The 16,078-nt window shown below is 40.8% G+C and overlaps 1 protein-coding gene across 1 annotated transcript in view; it reads left to right on the forward strand.

Moving 5' to 3' along the window:
• Window positions 1-16,078, forward strand: part of ZSWIM5 (zinc finger SWIM-type containing 5) — a 140,924-nt gene that overhangs the window by 80,155 nt on the left and 44,691 nt on the right. The window contains exon 2 of the mRNA XM_025288846.3: window positions 12,189-12,545. Within this exon, the coding sequence (XP_025144631.1) occupies window positions 12,189-12,545 (357 nt within the window). The remainder of the gene's footprint in view (window positions 1-12,188; window positions 12,546-16,078) is intronic.

Raw genomic sequence — 16,078 nt, forward strand, 5'->3', positions numbered from 1 at the left:
AAAAACATTCTGTAGCCTTCTTCTTCAGTGTATTCTTGGTCTTGAGAGTCCCTACATGAACCGCAGATGAACTCTTGAATCTTAACCTGGCTTATATAGGAGAAAACTTCACCTGACTTTTTTGTTTCTCCTACAGGCTCCTCAGTAAGCAAGTTTGCTGACTCACAGAAGGCAGCTTTTCTTTTCCTTGATGTCTATACCTTCTGAGTTCTGGTGTGCTATAATTCTGAGGCAAGGCCTGAATAAATTGAACTTTAACTTAGATCATGACTGTTTTATAAACAAATTTAAACTCAAATGTATCAAAATATAAATTACATTACACAGAGCATGAGAACCCATAAAAGCACAAGTCACAATTTATATATTCCAAAGGTGATTCTGGGAATCTTTCTAAAGAAGTATACATGAGGAGGAACATTCTATTTTGCAGTTTTGTTCCCTGCCTTTGGGGATGAAGCAGCAAAGGAGTTAAAAGCCATATAAGAATAGTGGGCACAAGGGAAGCTGGCCAATTGATGGGATTGTACAGTAAGAATGTAATTTTCATTCAGAAGAGTTGCTGACATTAGAGATTTTTCCAGTAAAGAACAGCTCTTGGATCCAATGGATGATGTGAATGCATTTAGAACCCTGAATGAAGGCTTAATGACAATGTCTTCTATTTGACTGGTGTTTGTATGGAATCAGATTACTGTAGAATGTGGAAAAATGGTTTGCTCAGTTTCTAAACAAAATGAAAAGCATTGTCCTAATTGAATTTGTTTTGACATTCTTGCTGCCCCACACAGGTCAAGCTGCAAGATGGAACAAAAGAATAAAGCTAGAGGGTAATGTGAGGCCTTGACCAGAATGCTGTAAATGTTAGGAATGGTGTTCTTACTAGCATATGAAACCTTTAAATAAAGAATGTTATGAGGGATATGCATTCATCTCCATATTAAAAAGGCCATGTTGGAAATAAAATGTCATGGAGTTTAGAAAAAAATGAGGATTAAAATCTCCTGAAAATTAGCCTTTTGATTGCTGCTAGAATTTGGTTATATGGGCTTCTCTGGTGGGTCAGATGGTAAAGAATCCACCTGCAATGCGGGAGATCCAGGTTCAAGCCCTGGTTCAGGAAGGTCCTCTGGAGAAAGGAATGGCAACCCATTCCAGTATTCTTGCCTGGAGAATTCCGTGGACAAAAAAGCTTGGTGAGCTACAGTCCATGGGGTTACAAAGAGTTGGACATGATTGAGCAATTAACATACACATATGATACTTATGCATAGACATTTTTCTTTAAATCATTTGAGGTTAGGGCTCAGCTCAAAATGAGGGGGCCTTTAGATATTGTAATAAAGGAGTTAACTGCAGTTATAGTTGGAATACTAACATAATATTTTTGTAGCATTACAGTATGTTTGCTCATTCAGTCATGTCTGACTCTTTGTGACCCTGTGGACTGTAGCCTGCCAGGCTTCTCTGTCTATGGAATTTTCCAGGCACGAATACTAGAAATCTCGTGGACAGAGAAGCCTGGTGGGCTATAGTCCATGGGGTTGCAAAAGAGTTGGACACAACTTAGTGACTAAACCACTATACCACCAGCCGCCACCGCCACCAAGTCACTTCAGTCGTGTCCGACTCTGTGCGACCCCACGGACTGCAGCCTACCAGGCTTCTCTGTCCATGGGATTCTCCAGGCAAGAACACTGGAGTGAGATGCCATTTCCTTCTCCACAAGACACTGTTGTAAATGCTACATATTAACTCATTTTAGTAGAATTTCAGTGTATTCTGGTGTCTTGATTCAGGCCATACAATCTCAAAGAAGTAGCCAGAAGCCTTTCCTCTTGGAAAAAGATATATGGGTAATTTTAATGCTTTAATATAAATCTGAATACTATTTTGAAGATTTTTCAGAAATAAACATCTCCTCACTCAATATTGTGGTTGATCAGAAATGGTTGTGGGTGTCCTTTTCCTTTTCTGATTGAAAAGCAACTCTTGTTTAGTTTTCTGTTTTTCCCCATTGATGTAGACCACTAAATGGAGTAGGGTAATTTCTGGAAATAATTTTGTAATTATATATTGTCCTTTTCTCTGTTCAAATGAATAACCCAGGCAGTAGTTATTAGCCTATAACCTCCTTTTTGGCAACATGTATACCTTAGAAAACTCAGCAGTGGCCACAGGACTGGAAAAGGTCAGTTTTCATTCCAATCCCAAAGAAAGCCAATGCCAAAGAATGCTCAAACTACCGCACAATTGCACTCATCTCACATGCTAGTAAAGTAATGCTCAAAATTCTCCAAGCCAGGCTTCAACAATATGTGAACCGTGAACTTCCTGATGTTCAAGCTGGTTTTAGAAATGGCAGAGGAACCAGAGATCAAATTGCCAACATCTGCTGGATCATGGAAAAAGCAAGAGAGTTCCATAAAAACATCTATTTCTGCTTTATTGACTATGCCAAAACCTTTAACTGTGTGGATCACAATAAACTGTGGAAAATTGTGAAAGAGATGGGAATACCAGACCACCTGACCTGCCTCTTGAGAAATTTGTATGCAGGTCAGGAGCAACAGTTAGAACTGGACATGGAACAACAGACTGGTTCCAAATAGGAAAAGGAGTACATCAAGGCTGTATATTGTCACCCTGCTTATTTAACTTCTATGCAGAGTACATCATGAGAAACGCTGGGCTGGAAGAAGCACAAGCTGGAATCAAGATTGCTGGGAGAAATATCAATAAATATCAATAACCTCAGGTATGCAGATGACACCACCCTTGTGGCAGAAAGTGAAGAGGAACTAAAAAGCCTCTTGATTTGAAAGAGGAGAGTGAAAAAGTTGGCTTAAAGCTCAACATTCAGAAAACGAAGATCATGGCATCTGGTCCCATCACTTCATGGCAAATAGATTGGGAAACAGTGGAAACAGTGTCAGACTTTATTTTTGGGGCTCCAAAATCACTGCAGATGGTGATTGCAGCCATGAAATTAAAAGACGCTTACTCCTTGGAAGAAAAGTTGTGACCAACCTAGATAGCATATTAAAAAGCAGAGACATTACTTTGCCAAGAAAGGTCTGTCTAGTCAAGGCTATGGTTTTTCCAGTGGTCATGTATGGATGTGAGAGTTGGACTGTGAAGAAAGCTGAGCGCTGAAGAATTAATGCTTTTGAACTGTGGTGTTGGAGAAGACTCTTGAGAGTCCCTTGGACTGCAAGGAGGTCCAACCAGTCCATCCTAAAGAGATCAGTCCTGGGTGTTCATTGGAAGGACTGATGCTGAGGGTGAAACTCCAATACTTGGGCCACCTCATGCGAAGAGTTGACTCATTGGAAAAGACTCTGATGCTGGGAGGGGCTGGAGGCAGGAGAAGAAGGGAACGACAGAGGATGAGATGGCTGGATGGCATCACCAACTCGATGCACATGAGTTTGGGTGTACTCTGGGAGTTGGTGATGGACAGGGAGGCCTGGTATGCTGCGATTCATGGGGTTGCAAAGAGTCAGACACAACTGAGCGACTGAACTGAACTGAACTGAACTAAATACCTTGTATATATACACATTGTTTTTGCAGAGAACTGCTTAAGGGATGTGGTATTTTTTTCCAACTTGTGTTCAAATCTATGAAGTGAGAAGCAGGCTTCTGATCTGCAGTTCTGAATAGGTTGGTTGTCCATCACTATACAGACAGCTTATTCCATAAGTCTTCTGCTCCACAGAGGGGCTGGGGTAGGGGGAATGAATTTATCATTTTTAAATGATTATGCTTTATACATATTAGATGTTTAAATGAATTTTCCAGACAAATCCTTTCCTTTTTTATTTTCTTCTACATAAAGTGTTTCTAAAATAACAAAAGAAAGATAATTCAGTCTTTTAAAATATACACGTAATCCCCTTAATAGAGATCCAAGTAGAAGAGTACTGGTAAACTGGGTAATGCAAGGGTATCTCTAAGTGAATGCCTGGGCTTGGGAAGTCTCATCATTCTGTAACCGTGTTGCTGGCACAGATGTAGAGCGGAGACCATTGCCTGCTGAAGCTGGTGCTGAGAAGGGCCTGTGGCTGCTCTTCAGAGGTTAATACAAGGAAACCCTCTTGATTTGCCAGAGGAGTCTGGAAGGGGAGCAGATGGCCACAAGAAGGGCCCTCCAGCTTACTCAGCTGCTCTGAGAAGCTTAGGGTGACCTCTCTAATACAAACAAACTAAATAGCTCTCAGGGTAATGGGGCAGCATCATTTATATTCCCTAATAACAATACTGCTCCTCACTTTGCAATCTCTCGCATCCTCATCCAGTGTGTGGGCGCCATCTGGTTCTTATAAACTTATATAGGCTGGTTGGGATTGCTATTGACTGATATCTCTGGGAAATGTGTTCTTTACTAATTACTTTCGTATGAATCTGATAGGCATATAAGTATTATGTCTGTTTGCATAATTAAGAAACTGAGGCAAAGAGGAATTGAGGGGCATTGGAATTAGAACCCAAGCACCTTGATTCCTCAGCTCAGTGTATAATAGAATGAGTCCATAGAGCCATTCCAGCGCTCTTGTTAAGCAGTAGTTATCCAGATTTTGAATAAGGTTTTCTAGAAGGGAAATTAGTTATTTTGAACATGTCACTTTCACAGTTTTAAGCCTTTGTGTAACTACCATTTTGCTAAGTGACAGAAAGGAAAAAGAGTGGCTTCTAGTATACTGCTGTAGCCTTCCAGGAAACAGGAATCAAGTGAGAAAATCTAATTTATACTATATAGTTTCATCAAAACCAAATTTGTTCAAGAGAAAAGTGTTCTGGTGCAAAGAAGTTACCTAGTTTGTGTGTGTGTATGTGTGTACCTAAACTGACTATAAGAAAAATTATTCTTCTTGTGAACCACTGCTCTCCTTTTCCCTGCCATTGGCTGAAAACTACATTCATTTTCATGCATTAGCACCTGCTCAAGGATCTGGTGAATCAAAAGACCAATGAGCAAAGTGGTTTTAATTGCCCAAGCTTTACTAGAGGCGTTTTTGCACTCAGAAACACAAAAGACTTTGAATGGTGTCAGAGGGCTATACTGAGAAGTGCTTTCCTTTAGAACCTTCAGATGATTCACTCCCTGTGTTGAGACATTGTCTAGTACAGATGAGTTCATGAGCTCGTCTTCCTTCCAACTGTGAGAGTATCATAAGCACTTGTCAGTTTCAGTTGCCTTTAACAATTGCCCAGGAAATCAGGCAAACATTAGAGTTTACTGACTTGTCCTTAGTGCATCTTTGTATAGCACTGTGCTTGCTAATTACTTTTATAAAATTCTGTATACATAATTTTAACTGCATAGTCGTATTCAGTACGACTTATCGTAGTAGTTAAGAGTACAGGCTCTGGAACCAGACTACCTGGTGCAAAGCCCAATTCAGCCTCTCACAGGCTGTGTGATGTTAGATAGTTTCCTTTACTGTCTGAGCCTCAGTTTCATCATCTGAGAAAGGGGACTAATACACAAACCTATCTTGTAGAGCTGTTGTGAGGATTTAGTTAGAAAATACATGGAAAGTACTTAGAATACTCTCACACATAGTGAATATCCAATGATTGTTAGCTAATGAAACTTCATATTTTATATTTTAGAAAATGGGTTGAAGATTGGCAGAAGTGTAACAGGTGTCCATAGAGGCATAAATATGAATTATGGAAAATAATATCAATGTTTCACAATTATTAGCTTGTATTCAAATTATTGTTACTTTGTTCACCATCCCAGTAAAACTGTTTAAGTATTGGCTGATTTTATTTTATTATAAAATCAGGAATTTCATAAGCATGCTTAATTCTCTGTAAATCATGAATGTGGATGTATAAATTAAAGAGTCAGTTTAGTGTTCAATTATTCATTCATCCATAAACAAATACTTACGAAACTCTTAAAATGTGCCTGAGATGAAAACATAGGATGAAAAAGACAACCCCTGTTTTCAAGGAGTTCACAATCTAAAGGGCAAAGGCAAATATAAAAACTATTAATTACACTGATATCAAGTGCTGTAAAAGAGATATGGCTGATTAAAAAAAAAAAAAAAAAAAAAAACAGAGCTCAGGAAGCATTTAGGACTTCCCTGGAGGTCCAGTGGTTAAGACTCCACACTCCCAATGCAGGGGCAGGGGTTCAATCCCTGATTGGGAAAGATCGCGCATGTTGTACCATCAAAAAAAAAAGGAGGAGAAGCATTTAATTCTCTAAGGATATTAGGGAAGATTCCCCAGAGTAGGTATCATTTGAGTTGAGAATTAGGATAAGGAGGTGAGAAACTCACACCTGGTATGGGGACATAGAGGCTAAGAAAACATTGCATAGTCAAGAATCTGCAAGTAGTTTAGTATGTTTAGTGCACTGAGAAGTGGCAGGAAGCAAGTCTGAAGAGATAAAAAGAGACTGCATCATAAATTTGAACTTTATCCTACTATCAGTTAGGAATCATTTAAAAGATTTTAAACAAACATTTTTATAAATTTTTTTTCTATGCCAGATTCTGTGTTAGATACCAAGACTATGAAATGAATAGGTCATAGTTTAGTAGGAATGCCATGATTTAGGAAGATCTTTCTGTTCATGTTATGGAAGATGAGAGGGAAGTAAGACTAGGAGGCAGGAAGATTAGTTAATCCAAGTAGGAGCTTATTATGATCTTGGTCTGAGGCAGTGTTAGGGGAGTTAAAGGATGAGTGTCGTGGTCCGGGCAAGGATTGGAAAAGGATTTCCAGACATGAGACAGAATGAGAGGGAAATAAAGTTTATTAGAATGGGAGACACTGTTAGAACAGTGGGCCAGCTCAAGGGAGAACCAACGCTGAACAGGGATCCTTGCTGCTGCTGCTAAGTCGCTTCAGTCATGTCCGACTCTGTGCGACCCCATAGACGGCAGCCCACCAGGCTCCTCTGTCCCTCGGATTCTCCAGGCAAGAATACTGTAGTGGGTTGCCATTTCCTTCTCCAATGCATGCATGCATGCTAAGTTGCTTCAGTTGTGTCTGACTCTGTGTGACCCCATGGACAGCAGAGCACCAGGCTCCTCTGTCCACAGGATTCTCCAGGCAAGAATACTGGAGTGGGTTGCCATTTCCTTCTCCAGAACAGGGGTCCTTAGTCCACTCTTATACCCAGGGTACAAGAAGGGGGATAGGGGTCTTGCAAGTCATTTGCTGATTGGATGAGGCACGTATACTTGGTGGGGGAAGAGTAAGACAAATACCTTCTCCCTGTGTGCGGCAGGAGGAGAGACAGGTTATACTGCTCAGGAGGACCTGAAATCTGTTAATAGTTACAACATGGGGGAGGGAAGGACAATGAGGATCTGGTTTTTCCATTCCTGCATTCCAAGACCTTCCTTGCTTTTATCTGCTCTTTTGTCCTTGGGTCACCACAGAGAGCAGCTGGAATGGAGAGATACTTAGGAGGCAGAATCTGCAACATTTAGTGACCCTCTTGGGTATGGAGCATCGGGAGGAGCTGGGGTGCATCCCAGAGCCCTGGCTCCTGCCTGCTTCTCCAGCCTCATTGTATTCCCCTTTCCACCCCATCCCCCGTCCCCCGTCCCCCGTCCCTATTGGCTTTCTAGTTGCTGGGCTTCTTTCCATTCTCTGAGCATTCTGTGTTCCTCTTGGCCTTTGCACCTCTGCATAGTCTTCCCTTGCCTTTTGCATATGCACTTTTTTTTTCTACCTGGAGTCATCTTTACCATTACTCTGCCATTCCCCATCCTTTTGCCTAGTTAATTCTGATTTATTCTATAAAATTCTGCATGTTATTTCCTCTCAAAATGTTATTTCCTCAAGGAGCCCATCCCCTACCACTCCCGTCCCTAAACCAGGTCATGTCTCCCATATTATATACACAACTTTGCGACTGAACAACAACCATTCTGTACTTCTTCACAATTAGAACTAAATAATTACTTGTGGATTTAGTGGTTAAATATGTCTCCCCAGCTAGACTATGTTATTGTTGTTCAGTCGCTAAGTCATGTCTGACTCTTTGCAACCCCATGGACAGCAGCATGCCAGGCTTCCCTGTCCTTTACCATCTCCTGGAGTTTGCTCAAACTCATGTCCATTGAGTCAGTGATGCCATCCAGCCATCTCATCCTCTGTCTCCCTCTTTTCCTCCTGCCCTCAATCTTTCCCAGCATCAGAGTCTTTTACAATGAGTTGGCTTTTTGCATTAGGTCCCCAAAGTTATATAGATACTATAAACTCAGGGGTTGTTTGGTCTTTTTATTGGAGAAGGCAATGGCACCCCACTCCAGTACTCTTGCCTGGAAAATCCCATGGACAGAGGAGCCTGGAGGGCTGCAGTCCATGGTGTCACTAGGAGTCGGACACGACTGAGTGACTTCACTTTGACTTTTCACTTTCATGCATTGGAGGAGGAAATGGCAACCCACTCCAGTGTTCTTGCCTGGAGAATCCCATGGACAGAGGAGCATGGTGGGCTGCTGTCTATGGGGTCACACAGAGTCGGACACGACTGAAGCGACTTAGCAGCAGCAGCAGTAGCAGCAGCATAGATGTATCCTTGGGATTCAGCATAACAGATCTTAAATAGTTATTAGTTTAATGAATGAATTACTCTTAAGATACCTTTAGAAAGAGAAAAAAATAATATATTTATATGTTTTGGCTCTTTGAATTTCTTGTAGTCACTTAGATAAGGTATGTGCTGTCTTACACACGGATTACCAGATTGAATCTGATGGGAGACCACATTTCGCATATTCTCTGCCATTTGTCCCTATTCAGTTCAGTTCAGTTCAGTCACTCAGTTGTGTCTGACTCTTTGCGATCCCATGAATCACAGCATGCCAGGCCTCCCTGTCCATTACCATCTCCCGGAGTTCACTTCAACTCATGTCCATCGAGCCGGTGATGCCATCCAGCCATCTCATCCTCTGTCGTCCCCTTCTCCTCCTGCCCCCAACCCCTCCCAGCATCAGAGTCTTTTCCAATGAGTCAACTCTTCGCATGAGGTGGCCAAAGTACTGGAGTTTCAGCTTCAGCATCAGTCCTTCCAATGAACACCCAGGACTGATCTCTTTAGGATGGACTGGTTGGATCTCCTTGCAGTCCAGGGGACTCTCAAGAGTCTTCTCCAACACCACAGTTCAAAAGCATCAATTCTTCGATGCTCAGCTTTCTTGATAGTCCAACTCTCACATCCATACGTGACCACAGGAAAAACCATAGCCTTGACTAGACGGACCTTTGTTGGCAAAGTAATGTCTCTGCTTTTCAATATGCTATCTAGGTTGGTCATAACTTTCCTTCCAAGAAGTAAGCATCTTTTAATTTCATGGCTGCAATCACCATCTGCAGTGATTTTGGAGCCCCCCAAAATAAAGTCTGACACTGTTTCCACTGTTTCCCCATCTATTTGCCATGAAGTGATGGGACCAGATGCCATGATCTTCGTTTTCTGAATGTTGAGCTTTAAGCCAACTTTTTCACTCTCCTCTTTCACTTTCATCAAGAGGCTTTTTAGTTCCTCTTCACTTTCTGCCATAAGGGTGGTGTCATCTGCATACCTGAGGTTATTGATATTTCTCCAGGCAATCTTGATTCCAACTTGTGCTTCTTCCAGCCCAGTGTTTCTCATGATGTACTCTGCATAGAAGTTAAATAAGCAGGGTGACAATATACGGCCTTGACGTACTCCTTTTCCTATTTGGAACTAGTCTGTTGTTCCATGTCCAGTTCTAACTGTTGCTTCCTGGCCTGCATATAGGTTTCTCAAAAGGCAGGTCAGGTGGTCTGGTATTCCCATCTCTTTCAGAATTTTCCACAGTTTATTGTGATCCACATAGTCAAAGGCTTTGGCATAGTCAATAAAGCAGAAATAGATGTTTTTCTGGAACTCTCTTGCTTTTTTGATGATCCAGCGGATGTTGGCAATTTGATCTCTGGTTCCTCTGCCTTTTCTAAAACCAGCTTGAACATCTGGAAGTTCACGGTTCACATACTGCTGAAGCCTGGCTTGGAGAATTTTGTTAGGGGACATTTTTTTTATCAGTTTGCAAATTTAGTATCATAGTAGCTGACTGTATACAAACAAAGGATGAAAATTGAGTTAGTAAAAAAAATTAAGGAACAGTACCCAGCATCACTCTGATTTTCCTAAGCTAGGAAAATGAAATTAGTGTTTGGGGAACACTATAATAGAAATAAAATATGATGTTAGGAGCACAGACTCTGAAGCCAGACTGCCTGGGTTCAAATCCTAGCTCTTCCACTTACAGGCTGTATAAAGTTAGGCAACTTAAATTGTTTCTCTAAGCCTCAGTTTCTTTACCTACAAAAAATGGGGGTAATAGTACTAAACATATAACATTGTGGTGAGGGTTAAATGATATAATGCTTATGAAAGAACACATGGTAAGTGCTCAAAAACTGTTAGTGATGAAAAATTATTTTCTTTTTAAAGCAAAAGAAGCAATTTGGATGTATTCAAGAAGCACATTAATTGAGGGAAACTCTTTACAAATTTATTTTTTATTGGTTTTAAAGGCTAAAATGTTTCAGAATGTGAATTTACAGTCATTTTAATTTCTGTTATCATGACTGTAATCATATAATAAAATTGGGGCAAATTGCATAACTTCTGTGAGCCTATTCCTGATGAATTCCTGATGAAATTATTGGTCAATTCTGGGTAAAATGCCCTCTTGTAAACTAAACTGTAAGCTCCACAGACACAAATGTTAAAGTTTCTTCATTTAATAAGATTCAGTTTTGTAACTGGGACACCAGATAGAGTTTCGTGTGGAAGTGATATTTGAGCTAAGCCATGAAGAACATAGGATTTCCTTATTTGGGAAAGAAATTTTATTTATATTTTCCATAGCTATAAAACTGGTTGATCCTTAGCACTTTCTATTTAGTCCAAGGCCGGGTCCAGCCCATGTCCTGGATTCCCCAGCTGTGATACTGGTAAAGAAATGTTAAGTACATTTGTTACATTACAAATGTAACATTAAGATTATAACATTGTAACACAATGTTAAGTTACATTTCCATTTCCACTTATGCCACTATTTAGTTTAGAAGGCAGGAGAATAGGAACTCTTTTAAGCCATGAGCCATTCCTGAATTTTTAACAATTTCTTGCTAATATTGATGTTTTCAGAGCTCTTGTTGCACATTTAAGCATGACATGTAAGCAAGACTGCTTACAAAGAACTCAATTGTTAGGAGCCTGAGGCCATTTCAACACACTTTTTGAATCTTGTCTCATTCCTAAATGGCACTTGGAGCATGTTGAAGGTAAGGACAACATGGTACACTTATAGGATAACATGCTTGTAGGGGCTAACCTCATAGCAGGTTATAGTTTATAGTTCAGCTTTTTTCCTGGACCCTGAGATGTCAGAGCCATTGTGATACGTAATGAAGAAAGTGCTGCAGTACAATTTTATTCTAAAATTTCTTAACAGTGTAGAGGCCAGCTAGGAAAGGTGCCTCAGCCATAGAACAGTAAGCTGAAATTTGTTCAAATCTTTTTTCTCAAGGCAGAGCTAGCTTTGTGACTTGGGGATGGGTTGGAGGGATGCAATGCTTGTAAAACTAAACAAGAAGTCCTTGAAAGTGTGTAGTGCATTCAGGCTCATTCATTGTTAGAGCACTTGAGTCCCCACCCACCACAATGGGCTTCTTGATGAGGTGGTTTCTCTTCTTGCAGAGCATGGGCTTTAGGGCGTGCGAGCTCAGTAGTTGGGACACACAGGCTTAGTTGCCCCGCACATGTGAAATTTTAGTTCCTGGGTCAGGGATCAAATCTGTGTTCCCTGCATTGGCAGGCAGATTCCTAACCACTGGACCACCAGGGAAGTCTCTTATTCAAGCTTCTTGATTAACCTTTTTGAGATTATGCAAAAAGGTATTAAATGTTCCCCCAGAAGAATGTACATACATACAAACAAAAGTTTTCTTATTAGTTCTGGAGGTCCATAGACTTAAGGGTAAGGACTCTTTTTCTAGATTGTGTGTTCCTTAAGAATTATACCTAGATTTCATTGGCCTTTGACAGAGCCTGCTGTGTATGTGGGAGATACTCAGCAAATAGTTTCTGAATTGATGAACTGGAATGCAAAATGAAAATCTTCACGTTTCTTACTAGAGAATCTCTAAACCTGTCTTCTTTGTTTCCTTAGGCTTCCATCTCAGTGGCACAGTAACTGAACCAGCCACTACTTCTGAACCAGCCGTGACTTATAAAGTTGCCATCAGTTTTGATCGATGCAAAATCACCTCAGTGACATGTGGCTGTGGGAACAAAGACATATTCTACTGTGCTCATGTGGTAGCACTCTCACTCTACAGGATCCGTAGACCAGACCAAGTCAAATTGCGTCTTCCTATCTCAGAAACCCTTTTCCAGATGAATAGGGACCAGCTACAAAAGTTTATTCAATATTTGATCACAGCACACCACACTGAAGTTCTTCCTACCGCACAGAAATTGGCAGATGAGATTCTGTCCTCCAACTCTGAAATCAACCAAGTAAATGGTAATTGTACAATATTTTTGTTGCTAAAAAATGTATTTTGTTGCTTTATTGCATGTTTAGAGGTTGGGATACTTTTGCCATTGTAATCACTTAACTTTAATCAGTTTATTCCATCCAAACTATTTATTAACTCTGTTTCTTAAAGCCATCCAATTGTCCACCTCATAAAGTTTGGGTGAAAATGACAGAGGATGTTAGAGTTATAAATTAAACCAGTTTGTGGACTTCATGTGTCCACATAATCCTTGCCTGTAGGAGCCTGGAATATTCAGAAGTGAAAGAAGCAATGAAATAATGAATGTCATTCAGTGAAATGAAATGGATATCAGTATTCCTTAACATTTCAGGATCCTGCATAGCACCATGGTTATTCTAAAGAGTGTCTGTTTGCATTGTGTTTATGAGCTATATAATGGATGGAGAGAGATACGATGTTCACTTCTTCATTCAAGAAATGTATGTTGAGTACCTGCTCTGTGCATGTGATACTGCTGATTGTTGAGGGCATAAAACAGACATGGTTCCTGTCTTCAAATATCTTACAGTCTAGTAGAAAAAACAGCTAAGGCTGAAGTAAATGCTTGCTTTTGTTATGAAGCCAGGTTGTCGATACTTAATCATAGGAAACTGTTGAAGAATTTTGAGAAGAGGAGCTATATAAGCCAATTTTTCATTTTGTTGGTTAGGTTCTACTATGTTCCAGGCATCATACATGAGAACCTTATGTATGTTTATATATGTTAATTCATTTAGTTTTCAAAACTACCCTGTGAGGTAGATATTATAACCATTTTGTAAATAAGGAAATTATTTATAACCTAGGCTCACCTGACTTCAGAACTCAAGTTTTTTATACCTCTCTATACTTCCTTTCTGTTTTTAGGATATAACTTTGGTATTAGTGTGAACAAGGCAGTGAGACTAGGTTAATGGCCTGTATAATACTATGGTCTATGTGCTAAAGGGCCTGCCTTTCCCAGTTGCCCAAGAGAACTAATCAAGGCCTGCATACAACCTCACCACTTCTCAGAAATAAAGATAGTCAGACAAGCTTCCAGGAACTCTTGCTGTCTAGCAGAAATAGTCTTCTGTTGCTTTATCCTCAAAGTTGTGTTTACATGATGCATGCATGCATGCTAAGTCACTTCAGCATGTCCGACTCTGCAACCCTATGAACTATAGTCCGCCAGCCTCCTCTGTGGGATTCTCCAGGCAAGAATACTGGAGTGGATTGCCATGCCCTCCTCCAGGGATCTCTTCCCAACCCAGGGATCGAACCTGTAGCTCTTATGTTTCATGCAGGAGAGTTCTTTACCACTAGCGCCACCTGGGAAGCCCGTTTACGTGGTAACTGAGCTCTATTTGAGAGATACTGTTACAGAGTAACTTTCTAAAGGGGATTCCCTGGTGGTTCAATGGTAAAGAATCACCTGCCAATGCCTCAGTGGTAAAGATTCTGCCTGCCAATGCCAGAGACACAGGTTCCATCCCTGATCCAGGAAGATCCCACATGCCTGAAGCAACTAAGCCCATGTGCCACAACTGTCGAGCCTGTGCTCTAGAGGGAGATGCAACTACTGAAGCCCATGTGCCCTAAAGCCCATGCTCCACAAGTCCACACACCTAAACTATAGAGTAGCTCCCACTTGCCGCACCTAGAGAAAAGCCCGTACAGCGATGAAGACCCAGCACAGCCAAAAATAAATTAAATAAATAAATGAAATTATAAAATTCTAGTTCCTCTTCACTTTCTGCCATAAGGGTGGTGTCATCTGCATATCTGAGGTTATTGATATTTCTTCCTGCAATTTTGATTCCGCCTTGTGCTTCATCCAGCCCAGCATTTCACATGAGGTACTCTGTATATAAGTTAAATTAGCAGAGTGACAATGTACAGCCTTGGTATACTCCTTTCCCACTTTTGAACCAGTCCATTGTTCCATGTCCAGTTCTAACTGTTGCTTCTTGACCTGTTGCTACAGGTTTCTCAGGAGACACATAAGGTGGTCTGATATAACCATCTTTTAAAGAATTTTCCACAGTTTATTGTGATCCCCACAGTCAAAGACTTTTGCATAATCAGTGAAGCAGAAGTAGATGTTTTTCTGGAATTCCCTTGCTTTTTCTATGATCCAGTATACTATGCTAAGTCTCTTCAGTCATGTCTGACTTTTTGCGACCCCATGGACTGTAACCTTCTAGCTTCCTCTGTCCATGGCATTCTCCCGGCATGAATACTGGAGTGGGTTGCCATTTCCTTCTCCAGGGGATCTTCCCAACCTAGGGATCGAACCAGTATCTCTTACATCTCCTGCATTAGGAGGCGGGTTCTTTACCACTAGCGCCACCTGGGAAGCCCTTCTATGATCAGAAGGATGTTAGCAATTTGATCTCTGCTTCCTCTACCTTTTCTAAATCCAGCTTGTACATCTGAAAGTTCTTAGTTCACGTACTGTTGAAGCCTAGCTTGAAGGATTTTGAGCATTACCTTGTTAGCATGTGAAATGAATGCAAGTGAAATGAGTGCAGTGTAGTTTGAACATTCTTTGGCATTGCCCTTCTTTGGAATTGGAATGAAAACTGACCTTTTCCAGTCCTGTCTTATAGCCACTGCAGGGATATGTATAAAAAGAACTTAGACACTGTCATGTAGGAAGCACTCAATAAATGGCTGTTTTTAACAAATATTGAAGGATGAAAGGAGTATATTTGTTTTTCTTTTCCACTTTCAGTTTACAGAAGTAGTATAGGATATATTATTTGCCCACCTGGGTTTTAAACCTAGATGGTCAATAGGACATGCATTTGTTCATTCTATAAATATTAATTGAATGCTGTAATGATCCAGGCACTGTGAGGTACAAAAATGAATCCCTACTCTACTCTTTAAAAGCTTCAATGTAGTTGGGAGTATATGAGACAAGCTCAATTCTATTGTAAAACAAAATGCAACAGGTCTTTAAGAGAAGTAATAATAAAGTACTAAGAAGAGAGTTTTTCCAGTAGTCATGTATGGATGTGAGAGTTGGACTGTGAAGAAGGCTGAGCGCCGAACAATTGATGCTTTTGAACTGTGGTGTTGGAGAAGACTCTTGAGAGTCCCTTGGACTGCAAGGAGATCTAACCAGTCCATTCTAAAGGAGATCAGTCCTGGGTGTTCTTTGGAAGGAATGATGCTAAAGCTGAAACTCCAGTACTTTGGCCACCTCATGCGAAGAGTTGACTCATTGGAAAAGACCCTGATGCTGGGAGGGGTTGGGGGCAGGAAGAGAAGGGGACGACAGAGGATGAGATGGCTGGATGGCATCACCGACTTGATGGACGTGAGTTTGAGTGAACTCCAGGAGTTGGTGATGGACAGGGAGGCCTGGTGTGCTGCAATTCACAGGGTCCCAAAGAGTTGGACACGACTGAGTGACTGAACTGAACTGAACTGAAGAAGAGAGTTACTACATTACTCTCATGCATATGAGTATGAAGGACATACTTTTGACAGGTGAGGTGTATGGGGTATGTGGTGAATTCAGTGAGAG

Source organism: Bubalus bubalis, chromosome 6 (assembly GCF_019923935.1).
Source record: "Bubalus bubalis isolate 160015118507 breed Murrah chromosome 6, NDDB_SH_1, whole genome shotgun sequence".
NCBI classification, from domain to species: domain Eukaryota; kingdom Metazoa; phylum Chordata; class Mammalia; order Artiodactyla; family Bovidae; genus Bubalus; species Bubalus bubalis.